Source organism: Protomyctophum bolini (genome assembly GCF_963924005.1).
Source record: "Protomyctophum bolini genome assembly, chromosome: 10".
Lineage (NCBI taxonomy): Eukaryota > Metazoa > Chordata > Actinopteri > Myctophiformes > Myctophidae > Protomyctophum > Protomyctophum bolini.
Window position 1 is genome coordinate 16,545,040 of NC_137871.1, and position 16,047 is coordinate 16,561,086.

The window sequence follows — 16,047 nt, forward strand, 5'->3', positions numbered from 1 at the left end:
AAGATGTCACATGGGTTTATAAAATACTAATCATAATGCTCTGTTATTCTGGACTGTAAGTACTATTGATTGTAGTGTGAGGTTCTGTTTTAAAGTCTAGGAGGTATGCTGTCATTGATACATTTTCCTCCTTGCTGGACTAAAACTGTCCACATGCATCACCATCTCTCCTGTTCTCTCCCTAGGGTGCTTTTCCGGTCAGTTTTGTCCACCTGAAGGAGGTCATCATTGAAAAACGAGGGTTAGTAGAACAAAGAACGTTGGACAGTCCTCAAATGTTCCATGTTCTTCACTCTGACGCTCTGTGTGTGTGTGTGTGTGTGTGTGTGTGTGTGTGTGTGTGTGTGTGTGTGTGTGTGTGTGTGTGTGTGTGTGTGTGTGTGTTGTTGACGAGGACAGTAGAGAAGTGACCATTTTGGAAGTGTCATGTACATTTGACCACAGTCAGGAAGAGGCATTCTTTACCAAGGTGCTTAAGTACCAGCGTCTTAAGGATGCTATTATACAGCTTGGCTACAAATGTAAACTACTTGTGTTCATATTTGGAAGCCATTTGGATGTCCATAAATCAGTCGTGAGGGGCCTGCAGATTGCAGGCATGCCCAAGCCGAGAGCTAAGGCATCGGCAAAATTCTGTTCAATATCTGCAATAATTGGTAGTCGCCATACTGTATATGGAGAAGGCGATGCTTTCTGTACCCGTGAACTGTATCCTGAACAGAGTTGGGGTCCGTTACTCATAAAAGTAAGGCACTACATATTACATATTACTTTTGAAAAAAGTAATGCCTTACATTACTTTATTACTCCCTGGAGAAAGTAACTAGTTACATTACTCGTTACATTACTTTTGCGTTACTCCATAAAATCGCCTGAGATGCATTGTCAAATAATTTGCACTGAACTGCCACACAACAATATAATATTTAGTTTGGGGTCTGTGAGGCCAAATCTCATCAAATGGTGGTCCATGGCTAAAATGCAGAATACATACTGGACCTTGATATGAAAATGGTTGAAAACCACTGTACCACGTGGTTCTAGGCAAATATTAACTTTCCCAACAATATATATTCAAATAAAATAATGAGACTGAGATAAATCAGTAGACTATAATTATGTTCACAGTGCTTTAGGATCCCTTTCTTTATGATGTGGAGTCCCCTGCTACATTGCTCATTAAATGTAGTTTTTCATTTCGGCATATTTGGTTTATTTATCTCTACATTAACTAACTAGTGATTGTGAGAACACACGTTCTACAACAAACAAACAGACCCTCCCATTGGCAGTGTTGCCAGGTTTTAGAAGAGAAACAAGCAGCCATGTCTATGAAAACAGCCCAAAAGAAGCCTGACTGGGCTATCATAAAACAAGCCCAAAGTCGCTTGTAATAAGCGGACATGGCAACACCCCAACGCCTGCTCTGTCTCTGTGACAGTGGGGAGACTGGGAGCTTTCTGTGCAGCGGAAAAGTGCTACGGAGATTTTAATACAGAGACGACTTAAATGACAGTTATGACACAAGCACTGTAGGCTATATCACAAAAAAACGGACAATGATGTGTCCGGCCAGAGGTTGAGTTGGGAGGAGGAAAGGTGGGTCTAAAACCGGACGTCTGGCCACCCTACGAGTCCACGACAGTAACGAAAAATGCTGTGCTGCTGATGATCTGACACCGGTTTGACATGTTCTAGTCCGTACTGCGTAGCCTACTGCGTTGCCAGCGCACCATTAGTGTTCATGTTCAACTCATCTCCGTTGTGTGCATTATTCTCTAAAGCAACACTGCTGAAAGCAGCCACATGATGCAAGTAGCGAGTAACGGCAGCGCTAAAGCGACCAGTAACTGTAGTGTGATTATCAATTTTGGAGGAGTAGTGTCGTTATATTACTCGCTACCGACCAAAGTAGTGTCGTTACAGTAACGATATTTTCCGTTACTCGTTACACCCAACTCTGATCCTGAAGCACTTGTTGTAGAGTTTTCCGCATCCACTATTGTTTGTGTTCAATAATTTCTTGTTAAATGTGAATGCAATTAAAGATGTTAACTGTGTGTGTCCACAGTAATGAAGAGGTGGTCTTATCAGCAGAGATGCCCCTCGTGAAGGAAGTCACCACAACACTGAGAGAGTGGGGAAGCATCTGGAAACAGCTCTTTGTGGTAATAACTGTGTGTGTGTGTGTGTGTGTGTGTGTGTGTGTGTGTGCGTGTGTGTGTGTGTGTGTGTGTGTGTGTGTGTGTGTGTGTGTGTGTACAGCTGAGATAGTTATGCAGAGAAATCTGACAGGCATTCAAAAGGAACTCAAATGAGATGTTAACGTCCTGTAAGTAGACTAACAGGTTATTTAGTGTTGACTAATCATTACATGTGGCTCTTATTTTGAAGTTTGGAGAGGAAGTTAGTGCACAGGAAGTCTGTTTCAGTTGTAAACAAGCTACTATGACACTCCCAAAAGTCCCCATGCTCCTCTCATAGTGGTAGTCGTTGCTAAACCACGCGACGATCATTATTTACAATATAAAAACCATGCATCTTGAACAACACTGGGATTATTTATGGAACCTGCAGCAGTAGGTGAGTAATTACTTTTGTTTGTGTGTGTGTGTGTGTGTGTGTGTGTGTGTGTGTGTGTGTGTGTGTGTGTGTGTGTGTGTGTGTGTGTGTGTGTGTGTGTGTGTGTGTGTGTGTGTGTGTGTGTGTGCATCTCATCAGGCCAACAGAGAACGGTGTCTGAAGCAGGTCCAGAGGTTGATGATAGAGTTGATGGAGTGGCGCTCACAGCTCCTGTCTGGTACTCTGCCCAGCGACGAGTTCAAGGAACTCAAGCAGAAGGTCACCTCGAAGATTGACTACGGCAACAAGTACAGACATTTCCCCCCACATTTATCAATTTGTTCTGTCTGTCTTCTCCATTTGAGGTCCTACACTTCTGCATTGTGACATGTTCTTCTTCTACAACTCTCTTCCTTTATTCCATTATCATCTCCTCTTTATCCTTCTCTCTTGTCTCCTCCAACCCTTCCTGACCATTTCATGGTCAAAGTATTTGCATACTCTGTGCAGTGACAACTAGATAAAATGCCCCTCTGGGCACAGGTCTCCACCAGGGCAGGTCAGGTTGTGGCCTCCTGGTGGCGCTATAATAGGCCAATGTGAAAATGGTGGGATATATTACTCAGCCTAGTAGGAAAATCTGTGAAAGATTTCACGTAAATTTCACGCTGCGTTCATGATTTGAGGCTTTTTGTTCAAAACGGGCCAATCCTGCCAACTTTGAAACCAATGTTAGCCAATTAGGATGGAATATGAAATATTGGACAGATCCGGCTTGAACACATGACTATAAAAGATAGTGTGTAACGATTTGCGGGATATAATTTTTTTTCTTTTTTTCAAAAGTTATAGCGCCACCTCCAGGAGTCCAGGTGGCGCTATAACAGGCCGTTCTGGAAAAGAGTGTGTGTGCAAAATTTGGCATCAACCGGGTTAACAGTGCCGGAGATTAGCTGGTAACAGACGGACAGACGGACGGACACACACATGGACGGACAAACACACGGACGGAGTGCAAAACATACTCTCCGCATTTTTTCTCGATCTCCTAACCTCTACTTTCTAACCTGATCTCTCTCTCTCAACTTAAACCCCATATACTTAGTTGACTTGGGCTTCGTCTCTACTCAGATTTCCCTCTACACCAAATCTCTTCACGGAAATTAGCTGTTCTGCAAGCTCACAACGTGTCATGTTATGACGTGTTGTGAGCCTGTGGACCTGCTCTTTTCGCAGAGTAGTCTCCCTGGAATATGGACACTAGGGTTCATATGGTTCTCCCTGCTATCCTTCCTCTTTCCACTCCAACACCACACCCCCCCTCCCCTTGTTAAGGTTCATATGGTTATCCCTGCCATCCTTCCTCTTTCCACTCCAACACCACACCCCCCTCCCCTTGTTAACCTCCTCCCAGGATCCTTCAGTTGGACCAGGTGGTCCGGGACGGCGACGGCAACATCCTGGAGCCTGAGAGAGCCAGTGTCATCAGCCTGTTCCGGGCCCACAAGGAGGCCACAACCAAGATCAACGAACGCATCAAAGAGGAAGAGGTACAGGAGTGGTACCAGGGTTTATGATGTTGTCGGCATAGTTGCAGTAACTTGAGAGTTAATTATGTTTTATGTTGTGTATTCCCCACTAGAACAGACAAAGCCACTTGACTAAAATGATATTCACGTTTTTAATAAAGCTTTTAGATCTTACTACATTGACAATTTATTATGACTACACAGTCATATTAGATACTTAAAATACTTTTTTACTTTTATCAACCAGCCAGATATATATATATATATATATTAAATAGAACAAGCTCCATTGATGGCTGGTAACCTGGCAAATTATCTGGTAGTTTATCACACCAGCCATGGCCGGTGTTATAACATTATATACTAATGGAATTTCCTTTGTCTTCACAGTCCAATGTTCAGACAGACCACTCTGGGATCTCTGCGAGGATCCAGTCCTCTCCCACCCACAGCCTTTATGTCTATGTCAGGAACTTTGTGTGTCGCATCGGAGAGGACTCAGAGCTCTTCATGTCCCTCTATGACCCCAACAAACAGGCCATCATTAGGTGCTTCCTCAGTTATTTTTGTTAATCTGATACGCAGCAAAATCTAACTCTGAAAGTCTAAAAATGGACAATGTCATTGTTGAACCAATCAACAATGACAATGTCATGAATTACATTTTTATCCAGTTGTCATAAATACATCTGTGGTGGTTTGAGAGAATTCCCTCTCTTAACATGCCACAAGGCACAAACGTTTTCATAAAATCATAGTACTGTCTGTGTAACAAGTTTGTTGTGGTGGTGTATGTTAATATTAACATTACTATCTCATTGAGAATCGGGTCAAACAAAGCTATTGTCTTCCAGGTAAGGAATTACAGTGTCTTACCATGTGAGATCAGACAGGGTCCAGTACAAGCTGTCTTGGCACGACAAGCCCAACCTGCTACTTTCAAATGGAAGCCTCCACCTAGCCAAGCATTTTATACCAGCTGTGCGAGACTGCATCCATCTCGTTAGTGCAAACAAATTCCTATGCATCCTCCTCCCCCCAGACACACACACACACACACACACACACACACACACACACACACACACACACACACACACACACACACACACACACACACACACACACACTCATTCACTCCTGTGTCCTCATTTGTCCTCTCTCCAAAACCACCGTGGCATGGCAAGGCCATTAAATCGGAGCGAAGTAAGGTTATGTAGAGATGCAAATTACAGTGCATGAGAGATGCTGACAGACGGTGTGTGGCCTGACACCAGTGATGCCTGGGACTGTCACTCAATGCCACAATGTGTATCTCTGCTCCACAGCAGCTGGAGGCATAATGGAGCTGGAAAAATAATCAATCAAACTATCAATCAATCAATCAGTCTGTATATCCATACTGTCTGTCTGTCTTACTGTCTGTCTCTGTCTGAGTGTCTTCCACTCCAGAGTTGAACATCCTCATCATGTTCTTTTCTGCATTTGTTCTTTTTTTGGTAATCGTTTTTAATCACTTTCATTTTATTTAAAATGATTAGGTTAAAAATAAATAAACTGTTGTGTGTGTGTCCTCCAATGCGCAGCGAGAACTACCTGGTTCGCTGGGGCAGCAAAGGTTTCCCCAAGGATCTGGACATGCTCAACAACCTGAAGGTTGTCTTTACAGTAAGTCACCACTAGAGGACACTCTCACACTGATTTTTAGCACGATGACAGAAATGAGAAGGCTCAGTGCAGGTGCTCCTATTGATTAGTGTCTCTCTCTCTCTCTCTCTCTCTCTCTCTCTCTCTCTCTCTCTCTCTCTCTCTCTCTCTCTCTCTCTCTCTCTCCCTCTCTGCCTATCAGGACTTGGGGAACAGGGACCTGTGTAGGGAGAAGATCTTTCTGATTTGCCAGATCGTGAGGGTGGGCAGGATGGACCTGAAGGAGCACAACAACAAGAAGTGTACCCAGGGCCTGAGACGGCCCTTTGGTGTAGCAGGTAGGAAGTAGGAACAGTACCTTCCTATTGGTGTAGCAGGTAGGAACAGTACCTTCCTATTGGTGTAGCAGGTAGGAACAGTACCTTCCTATTGGTGCAGCAGGTAGGAACAGTACCTTCCTATTGGTGCAGCAGGTAGGAACAGTACCTTCCTATTGGTGCAGCAGGTAGGAACAGTACCTTCCTATTGGTGCAGCAGGTAGGAACAGTACCTTCCTATTGGTGCAGCAGGTAGGAACAGTACCTTCCTATTGGTGCAGCAGGTAGGAACAGTACCTTCCTATTGGTGCAGCAGGTAGGAACAGTACCTTCCTATTGGTGCAGCAGGTAGGAAACTAGGAACAGTACCTTCCTATTGGTGTAGCAGGTAGGAACAGTACCTTCCTTATAGGTCGGACTAATGTGCAGTCCCCCAATAGTACATGGTCAAGATAGCAAACCCACATTCAAAGACCAGAAATAACACACATCTTCCATCTTTAGTGTTGAGCCCAAAAAAAAAAGCAATAACGAGCATAAAGCGAAAGGTTGAAGCTCACAACTCACTTTAGACGCTCCAAACTTTATTTACAATAGCATAAACAGTACAGCGTCTAAATCTTCTTCAGGAAGGCCATCTGAAGAAGACCGCAAAGGTCGCCATCACTGCAAAATCCTGGTGTTTTAATCACTGAATCCCCAGCATTCGTATTTTTAGGAGAACATTTGCAGAAAATGGTAGATCTCCAAGTTCACTTGTGAGCTTGTACTGTAGATGGGCTACATTCAGTGAAGATAGTACCAGGCAAGTATAGTGTTTAAGTGGTTAAAAGTGTAAACATTATCCCAGCCCTTCTGTAATGATCTACAGTCTACACTCCTTGATTAATGTGTTACCAGCTGTCTCATTTCAGCCACTGAAGGTATATTATTGCCTTCATTTCCCCAAAATGTTTGGCATAATGTTATAATAATAAATGTTCATACAAATAACGTAGCTCAAAGTTACTTATTTTAGACTCCTTATCTGGAAAGAAATGCGAGAAAGATTGAGATGATGGAGATACAATGGGCTCAATCGATGTGCTATTTCAGATGACATGTATCTTAACGTTATCATGACATCCTGGTTTGCTTCTTTTTTTGTTGCAGTGATGGACATCAGCGACATCATCAAAGGAAAGGTTGAATGCGATGAAGAGAAGCAGTATTTCATCCCCTTCTTCCCGTATGTCCATATATTTGGTGTACTCTCTCTCTCTCTCTCTCTCTCTCTCTCTCTCTATCAAAGCATGTGGGAAAAGTGTAACTCCAATGGGGATCCACATTTGGGTAATGTCTCACCCCAATCAGAGCTCCACTGACCTTTATTATAAAATTAAAGTTAAACATTAAGTGGAAAAGGGGTACTTAGTTAAATAATTCTGTGGTACTGTGATACTGTAGCCTACTGGCAGTATACATGTCACAGACACACTGACACACTGATAGACCCTCTTATACGCAGATCTGAGGGGCCATGCTCCAAAAAAAATATCCTTTATAATATACAGTATTTAACCAGATGATCCCAATTTAGCTTGGCTTTTAAGATCATTCCATGAATGAGGGGCTGAATAGATGAAAATTGACATGCCATTTCAGTAACCCATTACAGGCTGTGTCCCTGTAACTAACAGGTTACTGAATTAGAACAACATTTTTGTGAAATTGCCAATTGGATGTGTGAACAACATTAATGCTGATCGTGTCGTGTCATGTTCTGTGTGTGTGTGTGTGTGTGTGTGTGTGTGTGTGTGTGTGTGTGTGTGTGTGTGTGTGTATGCAGGGTGGTGGCTGAGCATGACTTCCTCCATATGTTGCTGAACAAGGTGACAGCAACACGAGGAGACAGTGGAGGACAAGGTAATATTTCTCCCATTATGCTGAATCATTCATCTCTGTAGCTCGCTGGGTTTAATTGCCAACAGACACCGGTGTACAAGAGAGGGTTTCCATTTCATTTGGTCTGCTTTCACTGAATTAAAATGAGAACGTGCTCTGAAAAGAGGTGAGAACAAGAGCCTTGCACGTCCACTGTACCGCTGTGGCATGCAGTGAAAGGGAATGATTCACAATTTATATTTTTAAGCCCCAAACTGATGTATGCTTAGCTCTAAAGCCAATACGCGTCTTTTTCTTTTTCTTACAATTATTATACGTGCTATATGTCCGTGGTTCTCAAAGTGGGGTCCAGGCCTGAGGGCATTCCAGGGGGTCCCCAGAAATGATATAGTTAAGATAGGTTAGGTTAGGTAAGATATTTGGTCTGAAACTATGAGAGTGTCGTTGTCTGACTTTTTGTGCCCAACACACACCAAAGGGCAAGTCAAATTAAGTCCCAAGGCACGCCTATATTCATAGCAGAAGAAATAGATAATCTACAATCTTACAACACGCTGTGAGCTTGAAGATCTGATATTTTTGTACACAAAAATGTCATGACATGCCCAAAAAAGTGGTTAATTTGTTTTTCCTAGGGTATATTATTTGCCTCATTTAAAATGAGTGCACAGAAAGTACTCAAATAGTAAATACAAATCCTAAAACACCTGTACTTGTCTCACGACACACTATAGCCTCAAAACACAGTTTGGGAACCACTGTATGCTGATAGTAATGCAATGGATCACATGTGCAAGTACTTATATTGATCTTTTGTACAATTTGTACAGCAAAATGAACACGTTGCACTCGTCTAGCCCCTCCCTCCTCCATACATAGTGATGCTGATTACATGTCTCACTTCAGCACTATATGGATTCATATCACTTGACCTTTGTTTGTCCCCTGCTCGTCTCCCAGACTCCCATGCTCTGCCTCATGTGACAGGCAACACTGTCACACAGACTTGCCCCACATATTGGACTGTGGTGTCATATAACTCGGTCCTTTATCTCGCACCTGCTTCTTTTCTCCTCTAAACTCTCCGTCCTGACGGCCCCTCGTCTGGGACCGTAGCCCAGATATGGAAGGAGGCGATATGGAAGTAGAGCCTGGGGCAAAAAACAAACAAAAAAAATCTCTAATCTTTTTCTGCTTCTGTTGGTCCGTCTCCTCTGGTGCACATGTGCGCGTGCACACACACACACACACACGCGCCAGCCTCACGCACGCACACATGCGTGTACAGTGTGCACATACAGGTGACCAAGTCTTGGCTTGGTCTACTTTTCTGCCATTACCATAAACTCACTGAGCTGTTCTCTCTATCTTTCCCTGCTATTCCTTCCCTCAATTTCTCAGATCATAGGTCTGTAGGTTAGCGTATGAAAGCTTAGCTGCCTGACATAGTCCAGATAACTGCTGAGTAAATCCCTGCATGTAATAACAACACTCACACTTTCACATTTCCCTTCCCTCTGCTGGATTGTGATGATGGCTTTAGTTGGTAACATTATTCCAGGAGTAGACCAATACCTATTGTCAATATGATTCACACTATACTGTAATTCTGTGTTTCTCTTTTTGTGCTCCCCGAAAGTGTGTTTTATATGCATCTATTAAAGCTGAGGAACAACTTTAAACTTTCCCATTTTCTCCCATGTTGGTCGTTATATGCATGTGGTCCCTGTCACTGCTACTCCCACCGCTAGCACCACGCCTTTCTTATATTATTTGACAATTTGGCCAATGTTTGACCAGTTTTTATAATATAGATTGTTGATTACTTTTGATGCAGTAATGGTCTTTTATTTTTATTTATCATTTATCATTAAAAAGGTCCTTAAATTGTTACTTCACTGTCATCTGGGGACCACCCCAAAATCATGTTGGGGGTCCCGACCCACAGGTTGAGAACCCGTGCTAGTCTACACCACCCTGACACCGGTGGATTGTATTTATAGTTTAACCTAGTCTTTCCTCTTCTCCTCAGGTCTGTGGGTGACCATGAAGGCCCTTGTGGGGGACATACTAGTTTAGTTTAACCTAGTCTTTCCTCTTCTCCTCAGGTCTGTGGGTGACCATGAAGGCCTTTGTGGGGGACATACTAGATTAGTTTAACCTAGTCTTTCCTCTTCTCCTCAGGTCTGTGGGTGACCATGAAGGCCCTTGTGGGGGACATAGTCCAGATCCGTAAGGAGTATCCCCACCTGGTGGACCGCAGCACGGTGGTCGCGCGCAAGCTGGGCTTCCCCGAGATCATCATGCCGGGCGACGTCCGCAACGACATCTACCTCACACTGCAGGGCGGCGACTTCGACAAGTACAACAAGACCACACAGAAGAATGTGGAGGTGATAGTGTGGGTGTGCGACGAGGATGGCAAGGTCGTGCCGGTAAGTGGGTAGACGTGTGTGAGCAGTTACGCGGATGTCTGTTGTTGAGCAAAGTGTTTAGGTTATGTGTGGAAATGTGTGTTTGTGTGTTCGTCTAGGTCGTGGCACACAGAGAGAAAACAAAAGTGAATGTTGTAAAGTATGTGTACTGTACGTGTGTGTGTGTGTGTGTGTGCGTGTGTGTGTGTGTGTGTGTGGGAGATTGAGGTCATGTGGGACAGTCAGCCAAGCTTGTCACATATCGAGCACTCCCTCATACTGTAGTGGGCGCACCTATTGGCTCTGCACTAGTGAGAAAATCCATCACTTTCTCATGCACACACGGCCGCACACACACAAACACACACACACACACACACACACACACACACAAAAACACAGCCCAATGTGTTGCTTCTCTCTCTCTCTTGCTCACTTTAGAACTCCATTTGTCTGGGAGCCGGGGATAAAGGCTTGAATGAGTACAGATCTGTCATCTACTATCAAATCAAACAGCCCCGCTGGATGGAGACATTCAAGGTGTGCATCAGAAATATTTACTTGTAAATATGCAGACTGTTTGTGCTTTTTAACTCTCTAATCTATCTGGCACTGGTCAGATAGTACAGATGCAGTTGTAGAATAAAGAAAATGCAGACCTACAAGGTTACAATGTCGAGATGCAATACATTGCCACCTTGTAGATCTGCTGTTTTTGCTCTTTGTCATACAACAAGTATAATACAGTAGGGCTTAAGCGGTACTTGTCTTCCAGGTGGCGATCCCTCTGGAAGACATGCAGAGAATCCACTTGCGGTTCATGTTCAGACACCGTTCCTCCCAAGAGTGTGAGTATAATAATAATAATAATAATAATAATGAATTTTATTTATAATGCACTTTTCATTCACAGGGAATCTCAGAGTGCTAAAAATCTCTCTCTCTCTCTCTCTCTCTCTCTCTCTCTCTCTCTCCTTCCATCAAAACACTCACCTCCTATCTTTTCAAGCCCCAGAGTACAATACCCCCACTGTGAAAGGATGGGATGATTGGAAGCAATTTGGAAAATGACCAACACATCATTACACACCCTTGATGATGTTCTCCTGATTATGTATTTTTCAAACATGTTTTCCTCGTGCACATCAGCAACCCAACAACCTCCTCTCATCTCTTCTTCCTTCCTCATCAATAAGTTCTTCTTGTCCTCTGCCTCCCCACCCTATCTCTCTAATCTCCCTTCTTCACCCTTCTCCCACTTTCATCTATCTGTTTTCAAATATTATGCCTTTTCTTTCTACAGCCAAGGATAAGAGTGAGAAGAACTTTGCCATGGCCTTTGTGCGTCTGATGAAGGAGGACGGGACGGTTCTAGCTGATGGACTTCATGACCTTGTGGTCTTCAAGGTCAGCAAGGATGGACAGACCAGGATGTACACAGAAATTATACTTTAAACTGATTTGGAATGGATTCTAGAAAGATCACAATTAGTTAAGCTAGCTATGGATCGACTCGGCTCCGGTTCGCTGAAGATCTGATTCATGTGACAGCTGAACTAGAACTTTAATCACTGAAAATCCAACTCCATCGAGAGGCGAAGTAATATAATAATGCAAAACTAACTACCCAGCAAGACCATCATTGACATTGATACAGTGGCAATGGGCTTCTGGGTTAGGCACTCGTTGAGGAAAGTCTGAATAGTGAAACAGGTGCAGCCCATTTAGGTCAATCTTTACACTCTCTGAGCAAAATTAACTGGGTATTTTACCGTGTAATAATAACTGTAGAGTTGTTTTTAAATGTCTTTGTGGGTGGCATGAACTCTCAAAGTCATATATTCCTCAGAATTTCACTTGTGCCTGTAGTTATACCTTAATATTAGCACAAATTCCTAGCAACGTCAAGACATTTTCTCTCATTTATCATTCATGTACAGATGGAGTTGGAGAAGGTGGAATGGTTGGCACTTATCCCCAAATACTTTGGTAGATGTAATCAAAGCAATTCGTTGTATGGTGTGTTGCCGATTCCTTCTCACGTCACTTCAGAGTAGAACTGGAGAAAAAAATCACACCTGTGTGAAGCGAGGGGGCCTAACCATTGAAACCTTGAACGATTACTATTGCAATTGATTTTTGGTCAAATCTTAGATTGACTGGTCTACTTGGGCTTTGGAGTAAATCTGAAGGCAACTACCCTGTCTGTTGTCGCCTATAACTCTATTGTTGTATGTTGAGTAGATCTGAAGGCAACTACCCTGTCTGTTGTCGCCTATAACTCTATGGTTGTATGTTGAGTAGATCTGACCTATTTCTCACCTAAAATGTTTTCAGTTACTGTACTATGTTTAAGTTTAAAACAAGAACGTTTGTAATGCATCGCCCAGCCGCCATCTTGAATTAGATTCAGAACAGGCTGGCAGCACTGTATAATGGTAATCATCTGCATGTGGAGGAACATTGAGGACATGGAGTGGAGGGGTGGCGAATATAATCGCACAATACGCGTCGCATTTATATGTGTACAGACGCGACAAAATTCGCCGGGCAAATATTTTGCTTTTTTCGGATCGCTTATTCACATCGCGTCGCTAATTCGCCAGTGTGTAATGACCTTTAAGATTGAACTTAAAGAGTATAACAGAGCTATGTAAAATAGCAATTGATGGGAGGTTATTGCCACCTAGACGGGAGGAGTGAAGCCAAATGGATTTCTTGCTAAATGACCCAAGGCTCAGATTGAATCCTCCTATTGACTAAATGCCAAAGGCAATAAAGATTAATTACTGGTGATTCACTCTCAGTCTGAACAGGCGAGCCCCTTGTGCCCTCTTTCTCGATTACCTCTCGTTATCCCTGCGTCCCTCTTGATCTCTGCTTTTCTTCGTGGCCTCCCTTTCGCAGTCGTTTTCCACCCCCTTAATTCATTATTGCTTATTTGTATAGTCTGTGAATAGATAGGTCAGTGCTGGAAGTCTTAAAAGAAAATGTTTGATACGTGTATGTGAGCAGAATGAAGAATTCAGTGCATGATCACACAGAATTTACTGATCCACAAGATAAACAGTAGGAGAAAATATGAATTCTTCTGTTTGCCCTCTCGGTCATCTTTCTCAAAGCTAAACATGGAACAGGTTAGATCAAAGTTTGCAGTCAAATAAACAACTCCGTAATGCAGCCTGACAGTGAGTGCATTGCGGGTTCGAGTCCCGATCCTGATGAACTTTTCTGTATGTCACTCCCCGTCTCTCTCCCCTCGTTTCCTGTCTGTCTCCACTTTCCACTATATAAAGGCAAAAAGCCCCCCAAATATCTTGAAAATGGGTTAAGTCACAATTTAAATGTGGTTGGATATTTCAACTGAACTACATCGGTCGGCTGAAACGCCTCTGAAACGTCTCATCCACCTCCTCCAGGGTGACAGTAAGCGAATGGAGGACGTGAACTCCTACCTGTCGCTGCCATCCACCCGCAACCACCACAGTGACGTCCCCAAGGGCACCACACTGGGCCGTTCAGCCAGCAGCGTCAGCGTCAGCGGGGGAGGCCTGTCTGTCAGCTCCCGAGACAGCTTCACCATCTCCACGTTGGTCTGCTCCACCAAGCTCACTCAGAATGGTAGGTTGGGTGAATGGTGCGTGTGTGCGTGTGCGCACGCGCGTGTGTGTGTGTATGTGTGCGTGTGCGCACGCGCGTGTGTGTGTGTATGTGTGCGTGTGTGTTATACTGTCATCATGCACACTTTGTTTCTGGGCTGGACATAGTTAATTTGATTTCATGGTGCACTGGAGCAGTGGTTCTCGAACCCCCAAAATAATTAATCTATATTAGCCTCATCTGAATATATTTTGTGCCACAGACCACCATACACGATTTGATACTAGAGTGATATACATTTGAGCTTCAAAAGTATCAATTATTGCTTTTTTTGGGTATAAATTATTCTATTCATCACTTTTTCGATCAGATTCAAGCCCTAATCTACTTCAAACGACCTCATCCTCACCAGTACACTTTGCAAAATAACATTATATCCATTCTGTATGGTGATACTGTTAACATTCATAACATTATATCCATTATATATGTATGGTGATACTGTTAACATTCATAACATTATATCCATTATATATGTATGGTGATACTGTTAACATTCATAACATTATATCCATTCTATATGTATGGTGATACTGTTAACATTCATGCGAGATTGGAGGGGGTAAAGTAAGTCACTCACCAGTGGTTTCAGGTGCTACAGGACCAGTCACTCAAATATCTTCATGACATCTGAGCCTCTGGCCTGTAGTCACTGAGAGCACTGGGGCATCCCTTATTTGGCACAAGTAAATGCAGGAGGTGTTTGGGACCCTCTGGGGAGAGAAGAGGGGCTGGAATGGATCTGCTAACTGCCCAGCGCACCAATGGTGCCTTATGCACCATTGGAATGGTGTTATCCGCAGTGGTGGGAGAAGCACTCAAATTCTTTACTTAAGTAAAAGTATCAATACTGCAATAAATGTAGAAATACTCTGTTACAAGTAAAGGACAGGTCGACATTTATGTAGGGGTACCGCTGGAGGAAATGGAGGTGCCCTGATATACAATACCATGCCCCTATCCCTCTGAATAAAAATAAAATAGAAGTACCCTCCCCAAGTGATTAAAGAAAAATGAATCACCCTCCCCTTAAAAATAACCTGACATTTACCTCAGTAAAACTAAAACCCTGCATTTTGGCACAGCTATTAATATTAATTACCTGTGCTTGCTGTGGTCCTGCTGTAACTTCTCTCATTGTAGAGTGTCTATCCTGTCTACTCCTACTTAAGTACAGTACTTAAATGTAAATAAATGTACTTCATTACTTTACACCACTGGTTATCCGGACCCTTGGCCTTGTTTTTCACATTATTTGGAATGAGGAAATACATTCACTCTGATTGGACTTGACTCCCTGTGTGTTTCTGCTTGGGTTTCCTATCCTTGTGGAGAGATTGTAAACTCTCTGAAGAAATGCCAGTGGTAGAGATCTAGACCAATTAGGGAGGTATTTTGGGGTTCGAAGATAGACACGGTCAGAATCAAAGGTATTAGGGTTAGTTGGGTACATACAGTGTTGAATCATAACAATGCAAATTCACAAAAAAGACAAACAGGCAACAAGCAGAACAACAATGAGTTTTGTATGATGTGTGCACGCAGGAAAGAGAGTTGAGGTTGTTTATTAAGTCACCATTTATGCACACATGAACACACAGGCACATTGCACGCACGCACGCACGCACGCAACGCACGCACGCACGCACGCACGCACGCACGCACGCACGCACGCACGCACGCAAACACACACACACACACACACACACACACACACACACACACACACACACACACACACACACACACCATGTGTGTGACAGTGGCTGACGCAGGCTGACGCAATTGACGCAGGCTGACGCAGGTGCAATGTAACATCTGTTACAGAGGAAGTCATTATAATGAACGTTGCCCCGGAGTATTAATCACACTTTCACGTGCACGCACGCACGCATGCATGCACACATGCTCAGAAATTCTCTCTCTTTTACTTATTCTCTCTTTGTCGTATGCAGTGAGTGTCGAGCTAAAAATGCTTTTTCCAAATGCATGTTCACACCTGTACAAGCATACACAGATATACACAAAGCATAA

The 16,047-nt window shown here is 43.3% G+C and overlaps 1 protein-coding gene across 2 annotated transcripts in view; it reads left to right on the forward strand.

Moving 5' to 3' along the window:
* Window positions 1-16,047, forward strand: part of dock2 (dedicator of cytokinesis 2) — a 149,181-nt gene that overhangs the window by 4,487 nt on the left and 128,647 nt on the right. For both annotated transcript variants that reach the window (XM_080774161.1, XM_080774160.1), the window contains exons 4-17: window positions 186-241; window positions 2,072-2,168; window positions 2,722-2,870; window positions 3,977-4,112; window positions 4,482-4,639; window positions 5,678-5,759; window positions 5,941-6,076; window positions 7,208-7,283; window positions 7,884-7,960; window positions 10,124-10,374; window positions 10,795-10,893; window positions 11,129-11,201; window positions 11,657-11,760; window positions 13,773-13,974. In XM_080774161.1, the coding sequence (XP_080630287.1) occupies window positions 186-241; window positions 2,072-2,168; window positions 2,722-2,870; window positions 3,977-4,112; window positions 4,482-4,639; window positions 5,678-5,759; window positions 5,941-6,076; window positions 7,208-7,283; window positions 7,884-7,960; window positions 10,124-10,374; window positions 10,795-10,893; window positions 11,129-11,201; window positions 11,657-11,760; window positions 13,773-13,974 (1,696 nt within the window). The remainder of the gene's footprint in view (window positions 1-185; window positions 242-2,071; window positions 2,169-2,721; window positions 2,871-3,976; window positions 4,113-4,481; window positions 4,640-5,677; window positions 5,760-5,940; window positions 6,077-7,207; window positions 7,284-7,883; window positions 7,961-10,123; window positions 10,375-10,794; window positions 10,894-11,128; window positions 11,202-11,656; window positions 11,761-13,772; window positions 13,975-16,047) is intronic.